Genomic DNA, 23,693 nt, shown 5'->3' on the forward strand with positions numbered 1-23,693 from the left:
GGGCAGCTGCTAATTCCTGCAGATGCAGAGGGCATGTATTTCCAAGGGAAGGAAACTCGCTTTGAGGGCTTCAGCACAATGGAAGGCAGGGTGGCTGCCTGAAGTGCAGAAACTAAAAGCTTTTTCCTTCAGAACAAGAGCAGAATCAAGTAATTGTCGTTTCCACGGAGATGGGGAACTTGAGGGATCAGAGCTCAATCTGCAGTTAAATGGCTTGGAAACAACTCCCTGCCAGCTGCAGAAAAAATGTGGATAAAAATACATAGGAAAATCCAGAGAGGGATTTTTTTCCCCCCCCGGTTTTTTTTTTCCCCCCAGTACTGCGCACATCTCTCCCTGTTCAGAAATGATGGACCGTCTTTACTCAGATGATCCAGAGCAGCTTTTCACAAATGCCAAAGGAGAAATATTTCCTATGTTCTTCCTTCCCTTTCATATCTCCCACTCAACTCCATTCGCAGCAAAACCTGACAGGAATTTTTGAGAGAGAAAACTCAGTATTCTTCCTGACATTCCTGAAGTCAAGTCATAAGCACACCAAGTAAGTCAGAAACATCTAAAGTAAAATCCAGGCAGGCCTTTGGTCCTCCACTGAAACTGGTATGTGTAGATTCGCGGAAGTGCATATTTGAATGAGAAAACAAACTCTGAGCTTCTCTCCTGTGCAAGCAACAAGTCCCATGACTTAGCCTGAGAAGTTCTATTAACGAGAGAAACTGGTGTGATACTTTGGCTTCACTAAAGTTGCACATGGAGGGAAGGGCACAATTGAGTGTACCCATTCCCCACAGAGTCTCACCAGCTACAATCAAAAATGACACAATGATTAAGGATAATGATCGAAAAACAAAGAACAAATACTGCTTTCTCATATTGTTCTTGCTCCAACTTGGTAAGAAAATGACCAACATGGCACTGTTTGAAAGAGTGGGGCTGCAGGTGGACCCTGAAAAGTAGGTGTAGGGAGCATGGGCTGGCAAAGAAGGCACTTCCCCAAATAACCCATACCTGCATGAGTGCTGTAGAGGGCTGCAAACGTCACCATGAAGAAGGTGGTGGAGTATTTTCCAGCATTAACCAGATGAGGGAAGGCCCGTTTGGTATCGCGGTAACGACGCAGGCACTGGATGAATCGCAACCAAGCAGGGATGCACTGGACAACTGCCCTCACTCCGTAGGAGTAGCTGTTACAAATCTGATTATCTGGAAGAAAAAGACATTTCAGAGGACAGGGAGGCTGTAAATTTAAGAACTTATATTGCATTCATTTCTATAGGAGCAATCTCACTATTTTACTCAAGACTGCAACCGCCAATGTCTTGTATTTAAACATATATATGTAGCAAGCATGTATGCACTCACAACAGCAATAAGTTCATCACCCAGTGATTCAATGAAGGGAGAATATTCTGAGCCTCTTTACTCCTAGGCATGTAGGTGGCATGCTATCAATAAGACATCCAGACAGATCATCATCTAGCTCTTGCACTGTTGCCAGTGCAATTAACACACAAGAAGATTAGAAATAATCTATTTTTAATTTGCTTTGTGCTTTTGGCAGTACTGTGAATAATCAAATTAAGGATGGAGTTACAAAGGGCTCTCTACACTGAAGCTTTGTGCATAAATGGGAAAGCATTCCCAAACTCCACAGGAGAGCTCTGAAAGGGACTTTGTCTAACATGTCCTTGACCTGATTTTCATTTTTCTTGTATATCACAGTAATAATAATAATTCAAAAAAAATAAAAAAAGGATTTCAGAATGCTCTTTTAAGAAAGAGAGGACATAGCCCTGACCTGAACAACAGGGGTCATGGGAAACTAGACAAACACGACGTTATGTCATAGCCACATGACACCGAAGAGCCCCTGTTTTATTTGGAAGGGACCAGAAAAACGCAGGCTTCCCCTGGGACCCCCAAACATGCCATGTTCTGTCTTGCTCAGCACACTGCACACAAACAACCCGCTGATAAACAAACACTTATTTATCATCCGGCCTCACAGAGATGTATTCACAAGCCAATATATATTCCAGGGCACCACGTTATCATTCCAATGTTTGGATTGGAAGAGGACAAGCCGTAATTCATCCAGTTGCTGCATAACATTTTTAAAAATAAATAAATGTTCCACTAATACCAACACTGGTTCTAAGGGACAGTAGAGCTCAGACAGATGGGAGGAACAAAGTGATTGATGCTGAGAGAGACTGCAGTTTGCTTCATCACAAACAACAGTTTGCAGCAGGCAACATCATGAACCCATCACACAGCGCGATTTGCTGGCAGTCCAGAATGCCCAGAATGGAAAAAAACCCTCTCTGACACAGTGAGACTTGTCACCATTTTGCCACTGGGAAGACCAAAGTCAAAATTCATATCCCAGCTCTGTTTTTACTGCTTAGAGGCAGGGAGGCAGAGCACGCACAACCCTCGTGCCTCAGCATCAGCTCTAATTGAGTACGGGGTGGCACTAATGAGCTCTGAGGAAGTTCCTCCAGCCCCTCTTGCTTAAGGGCACTGTGACAGACCTTATATGCAGCGGATTACAGCATGGATAAAGTCGTGATAAACAAGCTCAGGCAACTCTTTTTATCATTTCCATGCTAAGCAACAATAACAGGCTAAAAGCAAATACGTGGTTAGATTACTATGAAATAGAAGAGCAACGCCAGGAAAATTATTTTCCCTTTCCAATCAAGAAGTGCTGTGGCTAAATTCCTTGATGAATATACAAGTCACGCCAAATGACTGGATTAGGAAATGAGTACTGCTGTGAAATCCTACTTCCCCGGATGGAAGAAAGAAATGGCAGAATCACTCTAATGCCATGTTTACAAGAAACACTAACTATTTTAGTTTCCTACATAATTGGTAGGCCTCTTCAAAGGGGCCGGATGCCCATGAGACTGTCTTGCTCAGTGTTTTCTAGCTCACTTTACGAGCACTCGTAAGGATTGCCAGCATCACTCTACCTGTGTTTGCCAGCAGTCCAGCGTTGTTGTCCCACTGAAGCTCGAAGCTGTAGAAACAGATCATGTACTCCAGATCCATGAGGATCACAGCCAGGCTGTTGAGCTGGTCAGCCAGCCAGAAATCCGCAAAGCCCACCTTGTGGAAGGGAGCTGTGAACACCCGGAACTGTTGGGGAGAAAGGAAGCGTCGCGTGAGGCGCCAGCAAAGCCGTCAACCGCAGCGGCAGATCACGGCACTCAACAGGCCCTCGCGCTGCCCCACACTTTCTGTCAGGCATGTGGGTCACACTGTTGGCATCTTCCCCACTTACCTTGTGCCTTAACACTTAATGTCAGCTAGATTACAGGCACACGCCTAGACCACTGATCTGTTCGTGGCTCAGTTTACTTGACATCTTAGCTTGTCTCTGATGTTAGAAGTTGTAAGAGCGAACACCATTACTGATGGAGTCTCGAACCCTCCAGCATAGCAAGCAGTAAAGAGCAAAGAAAATCCTATTATCTGTCAGTTAGGCTCCCTCTCAATCCCAGCACACTTTCCCTTTCAGGCTTAACAGTAGTTATGCTGCTTTCAAACCAGACACTTCATGGTCCATTAGCTTTGATTACAACTCTCTACCCAGTTAGTTACAGTTACTAGCAGGCAATTTCTCAAAGAGACAGCCCCAGCATTGTCCTGGAGCTCAGAGATTTATGGACCTTTATGTTAATGGAAGTGCAGGCCAGCACTGATCTTTTATACTGCTCTTCTTATTAATCTAAAAGGCATATGGTTAGCAGGGAAAGGTCTGACATGCTCCCATCCGGCTTACGATGCCAGTCTAAGGGTCTGGTCCTAAAGTTCAAATTCAGATAGGGGAATCCAGATATAGTGACATTAAACAACAGATTTGAATCTTGAAACAGAGAGCACGGGACTCTCACAGGCAACATCTTTTGCAAAAGCTCCTGCAGTACCACGTGCAAACATTAGGAACATCTGTTATTAGTCAAAGTGCTCCAGGAATGGAAGAGCTTCTGGAGAGAGCAGAGAACCCAAACAAAGCCTTCCTTTCCAAAAAGCTCCCTCCTCCATCTAATCAACACTCCCTTATATTATCTTCTGTCTATTTAGCTCTAGGCACGTTTCTGAACCAAAAGTCAAACAAAACAAGAATAAATTGCAAAAGCACAGCTTTATAGATAGATCTTCCTGAAAGAAAGAGGAAGCCATTACTGAAATGTATCTTGTTATTTAACTTACAGAGACACACTTGGACGCTGACAGCCAGGGAAGTTCAGGAGAGCAGAAGCTTCCCAGCTGCAGGATACAGCAGCCCAGGAGGCGGCAGACACCAGCGCCTTAGCTGGGTTACGTGCCCACCTCAGTCAATTCTCAAGAGCCTGAGGCGCCACGTGGGCCCCCGCACCTCCCAGGCACGCCGTGGCCCCGCGGCCTCAGACACGCTGTGCCTGCCAGCTCCCCGGAGCCGCTTCCCGCGGGATGGCCGCTGGGATCACCGCGCTGCGGGAGCCACCGGCATGCACGGAGCCTGAACGCCGGGTGCTAACGTGCATCTGACCAGAGGGCGGGAGAACGCACCGGCTGCACACCGGGCACCCGGCTGGTTCACCTCAGCGTCACACGTGCTTACTCAGCTGAGAGCGAAAAAACAGAAAGCGAAAAGAAAAAGAAGGGGCCCCAGTTTGCAGCATGGTGACAAGGGGGCGCTGGCAGTGGCACTGTCCACTGGCAGGTACCACAAGCTCCTCTCTCTTCCCAGCTGGAAAGCTTTTGCAGCATTCCTCAGTAATGACAGGCTGCGAGAATAAAGCCGTAACATACCAAGAGCTAAAGTTAAACTTAAGTTTCAGTAAGTAATTGGTTGCAATTACATTGAAGTGGTTCCACACTCCACATAGAGATTTTCAGGTGCCAATTACCGCACTTTTAGTAAGCACTGGGGGAGCAGATATTTGAGCTAGAGCAAAAGACTTCCCAGATTTTCACCTCGCACATGGATACGTTCCCTGCACTTGTTTCGGCGCCCTGCACAAGGTATTGGTATGTTCAGCCTGGTTCATTCTTCACGCTGCGATCCGATTCCTTTGCCTGGCCACAGGCCTCAGTTACACGTTCAGGATGGTTCTCACTTGGCAGCAGAAGCGCAGAGCACGCTCAGCTCGGTTCATTTGCCAAGGGAGAGGCATATGTAAGCAGGATGCCATACAGGCAAGAAAGAGGAAAGGTAGGAATTAAACATTAGACTAAATAATTATTCTTGCTATGAGTGAAAGAGCTGCAAGTAACCTGTAACCTCAGAGGTTATTGAAACAGCTTCCACCTAGGACAACCACCAAGCAGTTGCCGCTGAACAGAGGTGGATGTGGTTTGCCTCCTAGCTCCATCAGGAAACAGTCCAGAACACTTGCATATACTCCCAAACCGGTTTTTGGAAAATTTGAAGTGCCACTCAGCTACATCCAGGATGCCGGGCTTCACTTTAGCCAGCATGTATGCTTAAAAAAATAAACATAGCAAGCACGGAAGGGAAACTGCTCACCAAGAGTGACGTCGGTGTGAGCAGTAGAGTTCTTAGAAGTGCACTCTTGAAACCTTTTCCACCCAGGTAGCTGCTGGTTATTGTGGTAAGAAATAAAAAGACACCCAGACAGCCAATTATGTCTAATAAACATTAAAAAAGCCTAATGGCTCCTCTGTGTTGTTCACGGGCCTCTCTTGGCCCCTGTGCCCCCACATAACACAGGCAGCAGCACCGTATTTAAGGTGGTCTCCCTTTTTGATGAGCCTTTTCTCCCTAGGAGACCTTGGGCGAATCGGCCTCCGCGTGCTTGAAGACCCGTCCGTATCGCGGGCTGCAGCCAGAGCAGGGACTGCAACTGCCTAGCCAGGCTATAAAGAGCTCCGTGAAGACCGAGAGCCTTATCCTGGTCCAGGCATTACGGAAAATGAGCACAGAGTGTGAGCCCTACTAGCCCATTTCCAGCACTTCCACTAGCACCAAGGGACAGTGACAGCACTAATGAGACTAGGGACTAGAGGTAAATCTGAGATGACTCCGTGCTGAAAGGAAAAGAGGAATGGAAAACTAAATTGTAGTAAGATAGCAAATCAAACAGAGGCAAGTGCACGGAGGTTAAATACCTGTGCGCATATCTGCACACACACAGGAAGTATGATTCTACTTTTCATCTTTGTAATGTTCCAGATAGAGATAATTGTTTTAATTGGTCTTAAATTATGATTCCATGAATAATGTCAGCCAACCAAGCGCTCTCTTCCCCCACCTCCAAATGCCCTCAGAGCAGTTCCAGCAAGAATAAGGTATCACGGGAACCGATTTGACTAAAGCTAATTTAAAAATGCACACAGGGTGGGGATGAAAGTGTGAAACCACTATTTTGGAAGAAACTCATGAGCCATCTAAGGAGTCTGAATGCCAGTCTTTTGGAGTTCCCAACTATACCTGCATCACTGAATTTCCAGGCATATTTGTACTCGCTTTCTGAGATTTTTCTCACCAGGGAAATGGGAGCTGGGGCTAAATAAATGTTTCTGCTTAAGATCAAAAAGGAAGTGCAAAGAAAAACAAACCTGTGAATCCATTTTACAAGCAATACCTTTGCAAGGGTATTGCAATGAATCCATGAATGAACACACTCCATGTTGTCACCCTCACAGTTTGGGCTGGGGAGCACCCATGTAGCTTCCCTTGGAGCACTGTAACTCCATCGAACCATTTTAGTACATTAAGGTTGAGACAAGTAAACACAGACTAGTGTTTCTGTATTTGCACAGGCATGCATACAGCTGTATACACGAAGATTAACAAGTTATTGCCTGCAATCTGAAGATAATGACAGACTGGTACAGACTGGCAGAAGTTGCTTTTGTAACCCCGCACTCAACAGACCTTTGCAGTCAATATCTTATCATGTCTAATCTATGAATACATGTGTATAATGGTAGGGCCATTTCTCATCTGAAAATGAGTGCGGGTTGTATTCTTAAACTGTTATTTCACTTTTTTTTATTTCTCTCACTTCTTTTCCCCCTGCTCCCATGAAATTTGACACTTACCAATAGTTTGAGCAGCCAAAAACGGGACTTGTAGTATAAGGTTTTCGTAGGGTTGATGAGAAAAAGCAACATGAAGCCGTAGAGGATGAGTGGATTCACCTGCATAGGGATGTAGGTGAATTTACCATATATACATGCCAGCAGGCTCAGGCACCACAAAACCCCAAGGAATCCTGCAATCTACAAAAAAAGACAGAAGAAATCCATAGTTAGATACCTTGCGACTGAACTCCAAACCTTACAGTGAATTCTCATTATAACAAAAGGCAGAGCAGTGTTCAATCCCGTAATCAAATCAGACTTCAGCAACTTCCTCTGCTGGATGCAGTAATTGTGTTACATCTCCCTGCCAGGAAATGGTGCAGGATTTGTCCTCCCAGTACTCACAGCCTAACCGCTCCGGCAATCTGCTCCGCTTACCTCAAAGAGATGTTGATGGGACAAGTTGCTGCGGGGATTCAGTTCAAAGATGAGGACATGATTCACTCCAGCCTGTCTCCAGCCATACGTGTTGATGCCCAGGAGAAAGAGGAATTCTATCAGGAGGAAGCCACCTCGATAGATTCTCACCAGTGGCCACACATTTGGTCCCTCTATAAAAACCACACCTGACAAATAAATAAATAAATGGAGCTTTATGATAGCACAAACCATGTCATAAATCTAACTGCAGTTCTTCACGCTGATTCTCAGTTACTCAGCTTAATCCCCAAAACTGAGTAGACTTGTAACTCACCTGCATATTCCAGCATCTTGGCCACTCTTACTTAAGTGACTTGAGCCAGACAGACGAGGCTATGGAAAAGGATGAGCCATCTTGCTGCCTTAATTCCATTATATATGATACTTCCAACTCCTTTTAACCTAAATTTACTGGTGCTACAGAGCTCCTTAGGATGATATAGGAGTATCCTGGGAAATTTCTATCTGTAGCTTGTGTAGCCAGATCGTTAGCAGCATGATAGGTCCCTTGTCTCACACTAAAGGCATAAGGGAGAACATCAACCAAAATACGACCACGTTCACTTAAAATTCTGCTTTAACAGCAAAGAAATCTCTGCAGATGGAGATACACAGCTCCTCACAAAACCAAGAAAGTACGATTTACAGCATTTAAAACAATGCTAAAATGTGCTTAATCACTAAATTCAAAGCATCTGTAAGGTAGGAGATATTCATAACCAGCAATGTAACTTCCAGCCGCACACAGGATCCAACACAAGGCAGCAGTGCTGGAAACTCTGTTGCTTCCCTTGTCCAGTGTTCAAGGTTTTGGAAGGAGATTCACTTCCAAAAAATGAGCATCCTTATAAAGCAGAAGCTGCTTTACAAAATACTGTCCCCTCCTGATTGCCTGATACGGGTTTTATTAATAAACGACAAATAAAATTGTCCTTTAGGCATCAATTTCTGTTTCCCTGAGCATTTCTCACCTTTCCAAAAGGAAAACGCTCTAACGGAACTGATACTGAGAATTTATTCTCACACCCACTCCTGCCTAAACTACAACTCAATCTTCTCCCAACCTTTTCTTCAGAGAAAAAAAGCCATAAGTAATGTTCACATGTTCAGCATTAGTGCTTTACATCACATGAAACTATGGAGGAAATTAATGAAATGAACAACGATCCAAGAACTGTTGCTAAGAATTTACAGCCTAAAGCAAATATTGCATTTAGGCAAAATAGAGTCAAGTTTTGGGTAGAGTGACAGATTCCCTGACAAAGGGTGAAGAAGTGTCTGTTAAGAGCAGAATGGAAAAAGCAGGCATTTCACATTTTAATACAAAACACCTACAGCCCAAGCCACAGAATTTGATTCCAAACAGGACAGAGAAGCCTCCAAAATACCGAATCAGAAACATTCGAAATTACCAGGCAGAGAATACAATAGATAGGCACTAGTATTCAAGTCAGAACACCTAGACAAAGCTTTAATCTTCATTAAATTGTAATGGAAACGCAGTTTAATATGGCAAACGCGGCACATGCCTTGCATATCTCATGCCCTCTCATCTTGCTTGTGCACACCCCGGGTGATACCGAGCCGTAATTCCTGATACAAACCAGAGAGGGGAGAAGAGTCCGAAACACCAGGGAGAGTTAAGCACCACAGAAGATTCTGTGGTGAGAAATCCTCCCTCCTCTCCCTTCAGCATTTGCTGCATAACTTGAGCGAGCCACGTAAGAAAAGTGAAATGTCTGATAATGGAAACATCAGTGAAGACCAGAGCTAAGATTCAATTTCAAACCATTTCAAAGACTCTTCTGAAGATTCAAAGATTTTTCTTCTCATTTTTCAAATTTACAGACATTTCTCCTTAAGCAAGTAAATAACAGAATCTAGTCTGAGTGAAGCAGGGGAAAAACTGGGGAAGGTTCTGCTAACTACATGTCACCTCACACCCAGGAACTTTTTTTAATGCTGTATTTCTGGCCTTTTGCTGGCAGACTTTCCCTCCCGCAAAGCTGTGCTGATACCAGGCAAGACCAGCACTCCGATACACCCCAGCATCCACTGCAGAGATCTGTACTCAAGACCCAAGGAAAAAGGTTTGCCATTAATATATTGTTTCCACCTAAACCAAACATCCTTCCAACCTCAACCATTCTGTGATTCTGTGATTTCCTAGCATGTGGCATTTGATTAACTTACCCTCTAGTAACCAACACCAAAAGGCTCCAGCAGACAAGGGCTCTAAACAAGGTGTTGGGAGAGGAAGATTTCCCTGGTGACGAGCCCAACAACATCACGATCTGATTCTCTTCTACACAGAGACTCTCACGTTGCCACAAACATCTTTTAACAGCTCTCTGCATGCTCATTTCATACCATTTCAACATGATTACTCACCTAATTAAGGCCAGGTGTTTTCTTCCTTTCCTCAAGAATACCCTACGACTGAGTGCCGATAACAAAATCGGTAACAACGCTGCTCATGTCCATTCATTAACATCACGGAGAGCTAAGACCCTCAGTAACGTGACCACAGACATGTTCTCCTGGCTCCGAGCTGGCTCTGTTATCATGCTCCCTTGCCAGATGAGACAGGCAGAACGCTGCCTAAGTAGCCTTGAGATCTTGCACGAAGCCTTACTGGTTTGAATTAATTAATCTTACCTCTACTTCCATTAACTTTCAACCTCAGCTGCACATTAAATTTGACTCACAGTAGAGCTGATGTAGTCACTAGTGAGGCCTCAAAATAAGTGTTCTTTAGGGTGACAGTCTCCTGGCGTCCACTTGTAGAACTCGCAACATTTCATGGACCCCAAGTTACTGTGAACTCATCTCTACAAATGTTGCTGTTCTCTTTTCAAAGGTGGGGAATACAAGTGTGTTTTGCTAATGGAGGTTATGTTCCAATGCTGCCACACAATTTCTGCACATACAGTGCTAAAAACCAATCTGCATCGATCAAACCACAAAAACAAATTGACATAAAGGTAGAGAAGTTAGCAAACTGATACCTAATTAAAAAACAAAAACTTTGGTTTTGTTCGTACAATCCTTACCTAGTATTTGAATAACTTACAGAATAAAAGAGCATGTCTGTCTCTCAATATAAACACACCTATTATGCGTAATAGTTTAGCAGTGTGTGCTTGGGAGGCATAATCATGTTTATGAATTCATTCTCACAGCTGTGTCACTTTGCATTCTTAACGCTAAGAGGTAAAATGAGCCCAGCCAGCTTCTATCACACTCGCGTCTCACACAGAGATCAAACATGCACATTACAGAAAGAAAGAAACAACGAATCCAGAACAACCTTTCAAGCACAGGGTCATTTTTTTGCCTCTACCACAAAGACTACAAGGGAAAGACCTTGCAAACACTTTCTAAAAGAGAGAAATTCTACCCCATGAGATGACTGGATCCGATTCAAAATTCTGTTAAATCAAACACAGATTTTTCCCTAAGGCAAAACGTTATATGCTGATCTGTTAGGCTTCTCCTTCATGTTGTTTAAGCAAATTACACGACTGCTGAACTTGCCCAGCTAGTGAAGCTGTTTGCGATATTCTGCATCTTGAGGACTAAGAAGGTATTTACACGATTGGAGTTTCCAGTAACTCAGAAGGAGCAAAGCAGAGTAAAACCAAAGATTAAGATAAGTAATAATTTATTGTCATTTTAAAATTTGCCACAAGTTTGCCAACAAGACAAACCCAATTAACTCAGCTAATAGGCATCGAGTTTTTATGCCCTACAAATTGCTGCATAAAAACTTCCTGAATGCCACAGTGCTCACACAGCTCAGCATCTGCTTTCATTCTTTTATGGAGTCAGTCCTCTGCAAAATGTAAGTTCTATAAGCACCCCTGTGAATGGAGATAGGGTTGTGTGCTCACAGAAAGAAAACAAATTCAATTGGGATATTATACCTCCAGGATACCCACACCTTGAATAAGGAGGGAGCCAGAAGCACAAACCAGAGCATGTTCAAAGATTAGTATCTGGGTCTATAACGTGAGAGCTACCACTCATTACCAAGCAGACTAGTAATTTGCACCAGTGTGATCTGACTCAGCTTCACCTAACCCGGAACATCCCGGCCAATCCTGTTCAGCTCCAGGCCATTCCCCAGCAAGAACAGACCCATGCCAGGCAGTGGGAATCAGCTGGGTCCAGCTGAACAAACCTACCTGAAAGTATGACAGTGATGTTCAGGACAATGAATATTCCGCAGAACAATCCAACCCGGAACGTAGTCCAAGCTGGGGCGGGCTGCAAACAAAGCAATGGTGGAATTACAGGGAGATAAATATGTCACCAAAGTCAGATTAATTTGCAGAATAACCTTAAAACCAGGGATACAACATTCTGGCCTCACTGCATTTTCCCTTTCTCCTCAAGTGAGGTTTCTTTTAACTGACAAATGCTGCAGAGTGTTCTTGCCTACCCTGAGGTTGTGATAGCACAGAGCTCAGATACCTTTTGAAAAGTCTTCTGGGCCATAGCAACAGTAAATATATGTTATTAGCAGGAATTCCCTTTTACTCTTCATCTCATCCCTTCATTACATTGGCTCCACACACTAGGACTAGTAAGCTACTTCTGCATCTTCCACACCTGAAGGACATTATGTGACCAAGCCCTCTCTCAAAATTGGAGGAACACGATCACATCCATTCAGATGTTGAATCTACGTTGGCTCCTTGTTGCAGCTGAGCGTAGAACTTGATCTCTCACCTGAGCTGCTCCCAAAGGTGGCACACGCAGTCGTTTCATAGCCTTCTGCCTATCTCCATCTTCTAACTCGTTGGTTACCACTGCCTAAGGAGATTAAAGATACACAAGTTCATCGCAGTGACGTTGCCTGCATTAAGGTACAACACGATACAACTTAATGCTGATGTAACTCTCATGACAACACACACACACACAAATTTGAGCAAGCAATGCCAGAAGTCAATGGCAATTTAAAATCAATTAATGCTTGTCTTGGTGGTAGATACAAGACGTTCGTATGACAAAAGATTTTAAGCAAGGGAATACGGACACAAAAAATAAATTATTTCCTGGCTAAGAGAAAAGCCAGTGCACAGACTAGCCTCTTCACCTCTGTTTCAGAGATAAGCTGATTGATTTTCTTGCACGTGTAGAACGGTGCCACCTCCACCTGGGCCACCCGCCAGTCTGCTCCTCGTGAGGTCTCCAGGATCTTGTCATGCTTCTTTAAGATCTTGCGAAAGCCAGTGAAGTTCAGGTTCTAAAGAAAAGGAAAAAATACCAGATACTTCATTTTAACTCCAGTCAGTTAACGAGAAAGTTAGAAGGCTTCATTCCAGAAGAATCAAAATGATGATACCCATTAGTTTATCTATCGTCAAGAGGGTTTTGTGTGTTATTACTTTTTTTAGAAGTAGCATAAATCTACTGCAAATCACAAAAGAAGTGTGTGGAGCAAGGGCATAGAGGAGAGAATTTATTTGCGGGGACCAGGGAAACACAGCTCTAGTCTCACAAGGTAACCACTCAATATTGTGCTAAGAGCGAAAAATACCAGCTGATTTCCAGGTTGCATTTGAGTTTATACGCAGTAACGAGGACATAAAAAGCTTACCCCACTGCATCAGGCAGGCAACTGCTGTGATAAGCTGTATTTGAAATATTCCGTTTAAGTAAACAAAAAACACCACTCAAAAAGCTTAATTTTTCATTCAACCACAGCAGGGCCACAAGCAGACCAGGGAATGATTCACTTTGTTTAAAAAAAGTAAAATAAAATAAAAAATAGCTTGGAAAAAGAAACACAGAAGAATACCTCGGGGAGAGGCACCAACTACTCATTGAGATTATTTTCAATCTAATTACGCTTAGAGTGATTTAATACCAGACCCCATTGTATAGATGGGGAAAGGAGGAGGAGGAGATGGGAGCAGGAAGGCCGTGCATTAATGACCTGCATTACTGCAGACAAGAGGCTTTAATTACTTTCTGTTGGAGAAGGCAGCATCCCACCCCTGGGAGAGCAGATCACCCTTTTGTAAATTGGAAATAAAAAAGACGCAACAAAATGATATTTTTGGACAGAGAATTTTTGGTAGCCTGACCCAACAACACTTTATTTGCTGTTAAGGCAACCTCAATAACACTGGGATGCCTCAGGGCGCATTACTGGGACATTCAGTGGAGAAATTATGAATGGGAATGGTGAAATATCACTGAGATAGTGAGAGCTTTTGTATTTTTCACTATTCTAAACACTTATTTGACAAGAAGTTTTATGCAAGCGTAACTTCTATTTCTGCTCTTACTAATTGAACCTATTGAATGGACTCGACTAAAGATATGTTTTGCCATTAAAACTGGAAAACTTCCATGCAACTTTCACAATATCATCATGCAAGATCACGTAGGATGAAATGACAGACTTGGAATCTTTGCTCATACGTAAGTGGGTTGGGAAATACGAAAGGCAATTGCAAAGCAGTTTCATAAGACTCAGTGAGCTTCCAGTTTGTACCCTGTGAGTTCCCAATATCGCTTAATTTCAAGATTTGTGTGTTCTAAAACATGATCTTTCATATAAATCATAATTTGACTTAAATACTTATGTGCGCATATACACGTATGTATGTAGAATTATATATTCTTGTTATCAGTAAATTAATGCTGTCTGCCCAAATAAGTAGACATAGGACATCTGAATATATCCCCAAGAACTTCTCTTTAAGGCAGTCTGGAGCCCATTTTTAGACAAGCTGGACAGAGAATTTCCAGCCTAGAAACACTAAATGCTATTCCAGTGGAAGCATCTAAGTGAGCAAATGTCGGCACATGTGTTCATGGGCATAATTTCACTTAAGAAACGTTGTAAATACTCAGAATTTTGGAAGGATAAGTCTTGTCCATACTACAGAACAGTATTTAAGTATTTCTTACAGGGAACTTCTAGGGACATTATCAAGCAGAGAGACAATCCTTGTAAAGATCTAAATAATGATGCAGCGATTTTACATTAAGGAATTTAAGGGTTTTTTTTTTTCTCCTTTTCTGTTAAATGGATGCTTAAAAAAAAAAAATCAGAGTATTTAACACCAAAAGAATCAGCCCAGCGATAAGATCGTGACAGTTTCAGATTTTTGTTTGGAGATTTTTGCAAACAAATTAGCCTCTGCAACATTTATTGTGCCTTTTTTTCATGCTAGCAATACAGATACAACTAAAGATTTGTTTTTTCGTACTTCCTTCGAGACAAAAGAGCCTGTACTGTGCACAACTGAAAACCTTGTTTTTTAAAAGGATGTTTTAAAAAGAAATATTGATACAGCAAGGTCAGAGCCACTACCATGGTAACACCTGGAGGAAGCAGCATGTTAGTATTTCAAACCTCCAGTGTAAATATTGGATCAAACAGCTTCCTCCCAAGCCTCATGGCCCCGGCGCTGCACAGAATAACACACGGCAGCAGAGCGGGGCCTCTGCACGTGGGCAGGTATTGCATGTTCTGACCATGCCTGGGGCAGGGACACGGGGTCAGCCAGCCCCCAGAAGGGAAGAAAAAGAAGGTCTTTGTGCAGGTCAGTTTAGCTGCTCTGGGTCACTATCCAGGGAAGTTGGGGGCCCCCAAAGTGAAAAAGAAATTGGATTCCGTCTTGAACGAGGCCATTCGAGGACAAGCGCAGAGAAAAACACCCAGAATAACGTGTGACAAAACGAGCTCCTCTCGCGGTACCTGATAGTTCTGCAGTAAGATGAGGCTGAGGTAGAACTCGCTGAAGGCCAGTTTCAGGTCTTTGATATTCCTATGCTGGACACGCTCCTCATGGGACAGGTGGAAGACCGGCTTTCTGCGCTGCCGCAGCGTGGAAATCCCACTGGCTTCTCTCTGTGCATCCAGAGTTGATTGCAATTCCGTCTGAAGAGTCGCGGACCTGCGCTGAGCTTCTGCAAGCTTCTCTGGGAGCAACGGGAGGAAAGTGGCAGGTGAGCAGGTAGCAACGGCCTTACCAAGTCTGGAAAAAGCACTGGGCTCTTCCCCTCAAATGAAGCACTTGTAGGCAAAAAGAACAGCCTGTTGTATGGCCTTTCCCCGCCGATCATTAAAACCAACAGCTCTACAAATACTTCATCTATGCAGCTCTTGCTCAGTAAAGATTTTAATGTAGTAACTCTCAAAAAAGACAAGTCTCATTCACCGTAGTCAAAAATCAGGCACACAAACGAGTGTCCCTTGCGCGCAGATTAAGGCAGCAGCATGAATAACTCAGCTCTCCTGCCTTGCACCCCAGGTTCAGTTTCTAAATGATACTCACGCCAGGATCGTACAAACACCTGCTAGGGACGGAAGCGGCCTGACATGAGCAGCTGCTGCACGAAGGAACGACCACCTGTAACCAGCAGCCGCCGCTCTGAGGCTCCCGAGCAACCCAAGAGCCAGCTCGAAGCGAAGCCCTTGCAGCACCCGCGCACCCAGGGGCGGCTACGGAACACGCTGCTTCTAAGCCAGGAAAGGAATCAAACCGAACGCGCTCCAAAGGAGAGGCTGAGCTTGGGAAGCGGCGCAACCCTCCCTCCGACCCGCGTCCCCTTCGATGGGCACCCAGCAGCGCTGCAACTGCTGCCCCCCGTGCAGCACCGATCCAGCCTTCCTGCACCCAGTGAGCGTCACGCAGGGTGGAAGTGTGGCCTTGTATTTTATACTGGTTACTAGGATAGTCAGTATGTAGTTAATACCACCTTAAGGTATTTTCTGCATAAATAGGTCCTCTCCTTCACACCTCATCAGGATGAAACAGGTGTTAATCTAGACATATCTCTATCTTCTTTCAGAATAACCCTCTGTGCTAAATAATAATCTTTTTACGCAGAAAACAGCGTAAGTGACCATGTTCCCTCGTAGTTTTGTACAACTAGCTCCCGGGGGGCTTTTGTCCACAGCGAGAGCTGCAGCGGCAGCTTTGGCACCTTTGCAGAACACGGGAACTGGCATTTGCCACGAGGACACGGAGCAGCTCGAGGGTCCAGCGCAGAGCAACGAAGCTGCCCAAACACCATCCCAGCCTGCAGCAGAAGCCAGGGAGCCACAGCACGCTTCCCAGCACAAAACTCTGCCCAAAGTCACTTGGATTCTCTTCATTAGTAACTTACATACATTAGCATCTTATCTTCATTAGTATTTTACACAAGACACACGCACACGAGTAGGTCTCACTCTGCTGGGAGTTATTCTGACCTTTTCTGAGTCAGTCTTGTTCAATTCTGATTAATTCTAACAGCAAAACTCCTCTGTAAATAATTTTACAGTGTTCTCCATAGGATGCTTTCCAGCAGCACAAAACCTTTCTGAATAAAAAAAGGCAGATCTGTATAGAAAAAAAATCAAGTATGGAAGAGACACTCTCTATCACTTCATTGACCGCAAGCTCAAATACACAAGAGGTCTTAAAAACCCTGGGAAGGATTAATCCTCTCCCGTCGCTCCGACACGTGCTAGGAACCCACTGCGGGGAGGGATTCGCAGCCTCCAGCCACATCACACTGAACATACACAAGGCCAGACTGCAAAAAACCCTCTTTCCCCCCAAAAACCCTTTTGGGAGAGGTAATAGATAGCTATCTGCTGGAAGCAAAAGCCTTCATATAAATACAACCCACAAGTTTGCACTCGATATTCAAGATGTTATATTAAACCATCTGGTGATACACTGATTTCTTCTGGATAAAAATATTAAATATGCTGGCAAGAGATGAAGTTTTCATCTCTTGATCCAAAGCACATGTTCTGTTGCCCCCAAGTCCAGAAAAATCTTTAAAGCCATTAGTTTAGTAGCACAATATTTACAGAAAGAAAAGCTTCAAAATAAATTTTAAATAGATGTTGTGATTTTACTATCTGTTTGCAAACCTTGTGTTGGCTCCAGTTGCTGAACCCACATATCACCTCATCTTATTATGGTGGCAATTTTACCGCCAGGACTTGTTGCAGAAGCAGAACAAGGCAAAAGGTGTGCTGGTTTTGTCAAAAACCCCACCAGACTGCCCAGGGCAGCTGCAGAGCACAGCAGAAGGTGGTTTCCCAATTTGTTATGTACTCTAAAACATTTGAAAAGACATTCACTGCATGCCCTGCCGTCCATCACAGCAGAAGCAAGGCCAAAGCGAAATCCGGAGGCAGCCTCAACAAAAATGCTTGCAATAAAGCAGCAGTTTTGCCCCAAACCTGCTTCTAGGCCCTGCAGCGTTACGGCCTCATCTACGCGATGCCCAGCTGGATTTTGCGCATCGTTTTCTGAGGGTAAAGAAAGGTTCCTGTGTAAGAATCCTGAAAAAACTTCCACATTAAAGGGGCCAAAGGTGCAATGTAGTAGCCTCCCTGCTGTACAGCCCCAGCTTTCCAGGCTGTGCTCGGCTCAGAGGGGCTCTGCTCACACTCGGTTCCCCTTTCTGCTCGTGTATGTTGTGGTCTTGGTTACCAGGTTAAAGCCACGGCTTCCTACCATCCATACAATCAGCTCCTAAACTAACCCCAGCAACGCGGCCAGCTGAGACTGTGAGCAACAGGCCAAGAAGAACCCGATTCCAGTAATTTCAAGCACAGAAAATTTCTCCTCCACAAAATCCCAAACCAGAGCTTGGGCCACAGAAAGTCTCACAAAACCTTTGCACGAGAACAGACTCCTCCGCTGGGCCCATCTGTACAATTTGTGGCTCCTGTTCCCTTTCAATTGAGTGTAGAAGGAGGTTAAGGGAAGAATTTGTTTTCTTTAAAGCTGGGTGGTATTTATTGTACTCAAATTTATTTATTGTAGGCACATGCCTACAAGTAGCATATACCAGGTGCTAACCCAAGCCAACACACACCTGGAGATACAACAGGGTCCGACACAACATGATGCATCTCTGACATGACCAAGACGAGAAATGTTTCCCCAGGTGTTCCCACATGCAGCACTGTTAAAAAAAAAAAACCCTAATAAGGGGTTTTCACATCATTAAAGTCACATCACTCATCTGCAAATAAAAGGCTTTTAATTTTACCACAAGCGGCTCTCAAATTGCATGTGTTCTCTCTTAAAACTTTTTGAAATGACAGCAAGTAGAAGCAAATCTATTCTATATCATTAGTGCCATTTCAAAGAGCGTTGCAAGGTGTGTGTGCATGTGGGTGCAGAAGTGCTAGCAGGTCTTCATTAGGGAAAATTACCACCTGCATCGTGCATACAAGATGACAGGATTGTCTTCATGGAGTCTAGCTTGGAATACATAGGATCTCTTATTAAGCAGCCTGTGCAACCAGAAAAGACGGCTTTCCGAGTACACGGATCCGGAACAGAAACAGCAGATCTCAAAGCAAAGAAAGCCGAAAGCAAGTGCTTGGAGTTCAGGTAGGTAAATATGAATTATCTGGAGAAGAGTCCCTGGAGCAAAGTGTAAAAAACAGCAGGCGTAACAAAATACATTGCTTCAGCCTACAAGGCTACGCTCGCCCCTGTCCCTGTACCAGGGCTACAGCAAAACGCCACTAGTTCACAGAGCAGAGGAGCTGGCGTAGGCACCACGAGGGAGATTCACTTCCCTACATGGAAGCTGAGCAGAGGCAGCTGCAGAGCAGTCCTTGCACCTATCGTGCTTTTTGCTCTTCTCGCGCTCACAACCCAGATTTTATTAGCAATAAGCAGCGATAAAGGCATCGCCCGACGCCTAGCAAAATATTTTGCACAATTCAATTTGACCTTGTTAGCAGACTAAAATCAGAAATAGAAAAGGCCACCATGAAGTGCTGCACAAGCATTTTCGTAGCAAGAAGTTAATGAATCAACAACTTGCTAAGAGAAAGCATGGCAAAAGTCCATACATCATTGTATCCATATTTAAATGCTTTTCTCATTGGAAACCCAGTTTAAACATTACCAAAACAGGCTCAGAACTAGTTGAAATGTGAATAGGGGTGGAAGCAGGGCAGACTATTAGAAATATTACAGGGATAATTTTTGATTATTCCATTCTAAAGGCTGGAGAGAGCAAACTTCCACTGGGAAAACAACAAACAACAGCACTTCGAAATACAGAGCCCAGAAATGCTTAAACTTAACCTTAAACCGACGCTAGATTTTTATTCAGATTTACTAAACAGGATGCTATATTTGGTAGATGACAAACTGCTATTGCCTTTCCTACTTGAGAAAGTTGCAAGTGTTTAAATATATTTAAAGAGACTCTCACAAGCACTTCTAAGGGTTGGACATCTCGAGATGGGTGAGGTACTACACACAGGTGAGCCCAGGACGGCTATTCCTGCACAAACTCAGTAAATACTGGCCAGGTAGCTTGGCATTTATGCCCAGAACAGGACAGTGAGGACAGCACAGGGCAGGCAGCACCAGAAAGAGTCACCATGGATATGCAAAGCTGAGGAACTGTTCCCTACACACATCACTACACAAATTTAACAGCAGCTTCCTGTAGTTTGGAAGATGCTACTCATAAGCAATGCCTTTTATTCTCCCTCCTTTTATTCTCCCTTCACCCAGACCTCATGGTTTAGCGCTGCAGATGTGACTAAACCTGAGCAATCTCCCAGATAAACCCTGCCTACAATTATCTGATGGCAGGTCTGCACGAACACTGCAGTGATCTGCAGTGTTTGGAGATGTTAAACTCTTTTTGTATTGCTTTATGTTCTACAAAAATACACAAATAAGCACCTTACCTGAATAGAAAGTGTTGATTTTGGCAAGTTCTTTCTCACAGGTTTGGAAGAACTTCTCTTCAAACTTGGCAAAATACCTTTTCACTGCATCCTCATCTGTGACTGCAAAACAAAAGGAAAAATAACACCTTAAGAGAATAATGTGGGAACAATTTTCTATACGGCTGCCGTGGAAATACATCTGCAGAGTAAAAGCTGCTTCCTTGTCCCACAGAGAATTCTGCAGTTAAAGCCCTGGGTATTTATGAAGAACATCGTGTAGCAGCTCCAAAAGTACAAAAGTCGCACAAAAGTGCAAAAGGCTGAATGAATCTTCCAGTGATTAAGAAATGAATGGAATGGGTATAAAACAAAGGGGCTACCCTCTAATTAGAAGTGTTAGCGCTCTTAGACATCTGTCCCAAATTTTCCTTATGATGGAATAAATCAGACTCCTCATACCAGACTCGTCAGCGTTTTCAGAGTTTGTTGGCATTCTTAGGGACTAAAAAAGGCTGCGTTTTTACGAAGTGAAAAAGTTAAGAGGCTTACAATGGTGTTGATAGGACAGCAAATAGATCTGGAACTACAAGGTATTATGGAAGCGGAGCGGACGTTCTGGACTGCCAAAGCTAAGAAAACCATCTTTTAGCAGTAATTTTCAGGTAAAAATAACATCAAATTATTCAAGAGAATGCTTGTATATAAGTTCTTAACATTCAGAATCTTCTGAGTCTGATGCTTGTGGCCCTGATGTACGTAGGTCCACGATGTTTAACGCTACTTTCATATTTTAAAGCACACTATATTCACGTTTTAAAGGGATTAGAGGTAAGGAACAAACAATGCGGCGCTGCCGGAGGCTCCGGGCCAGCGCAGAGCTCGCACAAGCGGATCCGTGCACGTTCCTCATCGGCACCGCTCGCCCGGGCCTGAGCACTAACCGCGCTCTGCAGAGAGCCCCACGCACGAGGAGCAGGAAAATAACCCTGCTGCCATGAGGGGAATTTCCTGCAGCAGCCACAGCGGTTGCAACACCTTCCTCCAGGGCACTCGCAGCAAGGCCAGGACTCGCAGAGGTCGGCGCGAGGATTAGGGCTCTGGCACACAAAGCCAGAGAAATTACTGTGCAATCATCCATCTGCCAAGGTTTTCGCTCCCTAACTGCCTGAAATGTTTTCAAATATCAGCAAACAAGGAGGGGCAAAACGGGAGCTGACTTTTAAGGAAGGACCTGGAGGACAAACTGGGTTGCAGAGTCGATGCATTTCCCAAAGCAAAAGCAAAAACCAAGGGAGATTTTACAGGCCAATTGCTGGATTAAAAGATCAGAAAGAGACGTTGATACTTTTTGTCCATGAAGCCAAACATCAATATTTCTAACCCAAGTCTCTTTGGAAGTTACAAAAAGCCCAGCACAGCACTGCGATGCCAGTCTAAGAAAACCAAAGCCAAATAAACACCTTATCTTCTATATACACTGTGACTACTTTGGGAAATGGTAAATAAGTATAGAAGAGAAAAATGAGAGAAAATCATACACAACCCACTCTGCAAGACCTTCCAAAATCCTTGAGATGAGGAATTCAGGTCAGTATTTAGATGTCCAAACACGTCTGACTGAGATAAAAGCACGAGTCTATACAAACTATTGAAAACCTTTACCAAACGCCTTCTTACAAAGGGTGGTTCGCAGACCACAGGTGGCGGCCGGTTTAAAAACCAGGATTTTTGAGAAGAAAAGGTTTCCTTCTGGTTCACTTCCCACCGCAGCTCAGCACTTTGGTTGCTGCAATAACAAACAAGGGCTGCCAAGGCTATTGCCTTCGTTTCTGTGTTTCTTCTTCCCCAAGGCTAGGACAGGACAACGCTTTCTGCCATGAGAAAATGCGGGTGCCAGAAGCTGGCCTTGGCTTCGGAAGCTCCATGACAACAGAAGCTGCTTTTAAAAGGCGCTGAGCACCAAGGGGGCCAGCGCTAACCTCCCTTTTGTTCCCTTTCTCCAGCCCGAAAACCTCCTTTTCCCTAGTCCTGCTGCTGCCAAGGTCGCCAGGAAGAGCCGCAGCTTCCCGACCTCCCCGTCCCCAGCCTGGCGTGACCCGCACGGGCCCGAGAGTCGAGTCCCCAGGCTCAACTGTTTATATAACGCCACCAACAATTTTTACAGCTGAATTTCAACTCTTTGTCATTCACAAATGCAGGAATGAAGATTATCTTTATACCCCTGGTGTGCCACCCTCATGTTCATGGGGTAGTTTTCAAAAAAGAAGGTTTTTCTTCCAAAAAAGCAACTCCCTTCCCCAGGACGGAAAGCTGCAGTTTTGTCGGCTGCAGTTTGGCACTCAGTGCTACCAGGAGATGAATTCCTCATGGTGCAGCTTCGTGTCCAGCCTCGCAGGAAACAACCTTGTGCACAGGAGAACTTTGAGACACTGATAATTTCTTGCAGAGACAAACTCTTGCTACAGCAAGGCAGAGGAAGTGGATGCTGCTTCACAGGTATTGCAAATAAGGAACGTTTCTATTTGTTTTCTTTCACTTCAGCTCCAACTTGCACACCATTGCATCTGTGAATTTACAGTTTACATCTCTCTCGACATTTATTTCTTCAAGCAAAAAATCCCTGAATAAAACACTATAAAACAGCAAGGCAGAAACTCCATTTAATTAACATTAAAAAACAACTTATAATTAAAAACAACTTACACTGAGCTATAAACTCACTTTCCTAAGCCATCATGGATGAGCTATTCACCTCTCCATGTAACAAATGCTCCAACCCAAATGAGACCTGGTTATTAAATTATCTTCCCAAATCAAGTAACAAAAGTGATTCTCAAGCAGCAAAGACAAGGGCCACTGTCCCGGGATGCAGTGTGTGGATAGGGGCGGGAGGTGGGAAGAGCTGCTCCCATCTCCCTCAGGTCTCTTGGGCTTTGCTTTGGTATTTGCTCACCCTCTTGGCGTCCTTAGCAATTAACCCAGCACGAATGAAATCTGCCTCAAAAGTACCTTTAAAAATTAGGACCTGTAGGTTTGCAAAAATTCCATTTCTTGATTTTCAGATGCTACCTCCAAAGTCTTCCAGGCAAACCAGCCGCGTTCTTGCGGATGGTTCATTCGGCTGGAAAGGCAAAGCAATCTCCACAACATGCCCATGAGCTAGATAACTAATACGCTGCCTGCTATAAATTATTTAGCGCTCTGTCTCTGTGAACATCTATTCCACAGCGCTGTGCTGCCCTGGTAACACCACTTTGTGCACAGAACACCAGCAGCAGGATGCGAGAGGGCGGCTGTGGCTTGGTGGCCCCCGCGCAGCGGTGGCCCGCGGTCCCGTTTGCCACCTCCAGCCCTGTGGAACGGGGACTGCAGAACTCTTCTAGCCTTCCGTTTCTTCAAACAGGTATTTAACAAAAAGGAATTTTGCTAATTTAAAGAAAAAGGCAACAGTCTTGGTGAGTTACTACACCATAAAAATAACCTCCAAAAT

General features: G+C 44.2%; 1 protein-coding gene across 1 annotated transcript in view; it reads right to left on the reverse strand.

The window, feature by feature from the left end:
• XPR1 (xenotropic and polytropic retrovirus receptor 1) overlaps nucleotides 1-23,693 on the reverse strand; it is a 79,697-nt gene that overhangs the window by 14,606 nt on the left and 41,398 nt on the right. Inside the window, exons 3-11 of the mRNA XM_088524854.1 lie at nucleotides 20,222-20,323; nucleotides 15,245-15,468; nucleotides 12,626-12,775; nucleotides 12,256-12,339; nucleotides 11,709-11,790; nucleotides 7,480-7,667; nucleotides 7,060-7,239; nucleotides 2,979-3,144; nucleotides 1,009-1,203 (exon numbers count right to left, since the gene is read on the reverse strand). Of these exons, the coding sequence (XP_088380980.1) occupies nucleotides 1,009-1,203; nucleotides 2,979-3,144; nucleotides 7,060-7,239; nucleotides 7,480-7,667; nucleotides 11,709-11,790; nucleotides 12,256-12,339; nucleotides 12,626-12,775; nucleotides 15,245-15,468; nucleotides 20,222-20,323 (1,371 nt within the window). The remainder of the gene's footprint in view (nucleotides 1-1,008; nucleotides 1,204-2,978; nucleotides 3,145-7,059; nucleotides 7,240-7,479; nucleotides 7,668-11,708; nucleotides 11,791-12,255; nucleotides 12,340-12,625; nucleotides 12,776-15,244; nucleotides 15,469-20,221; nucleotides 20,324-23,693) is intronic.

This window comes from Tinamus guttatus, unplaced genomic scaffold, assembly GCF_059628265.1.
Source record: "Tinamus guttatus ecotype Peru unplaced genomic scaffold, ASM5962826v1 Tinamus_guttatus_pri_ptg000215l, whole genome shotgun sequence".
NCBI lineage: Eukaryota > Metazoa > Chordata > Aves > Tinamiformes > Tinamidae > Tinamus > Tinamus guttatus.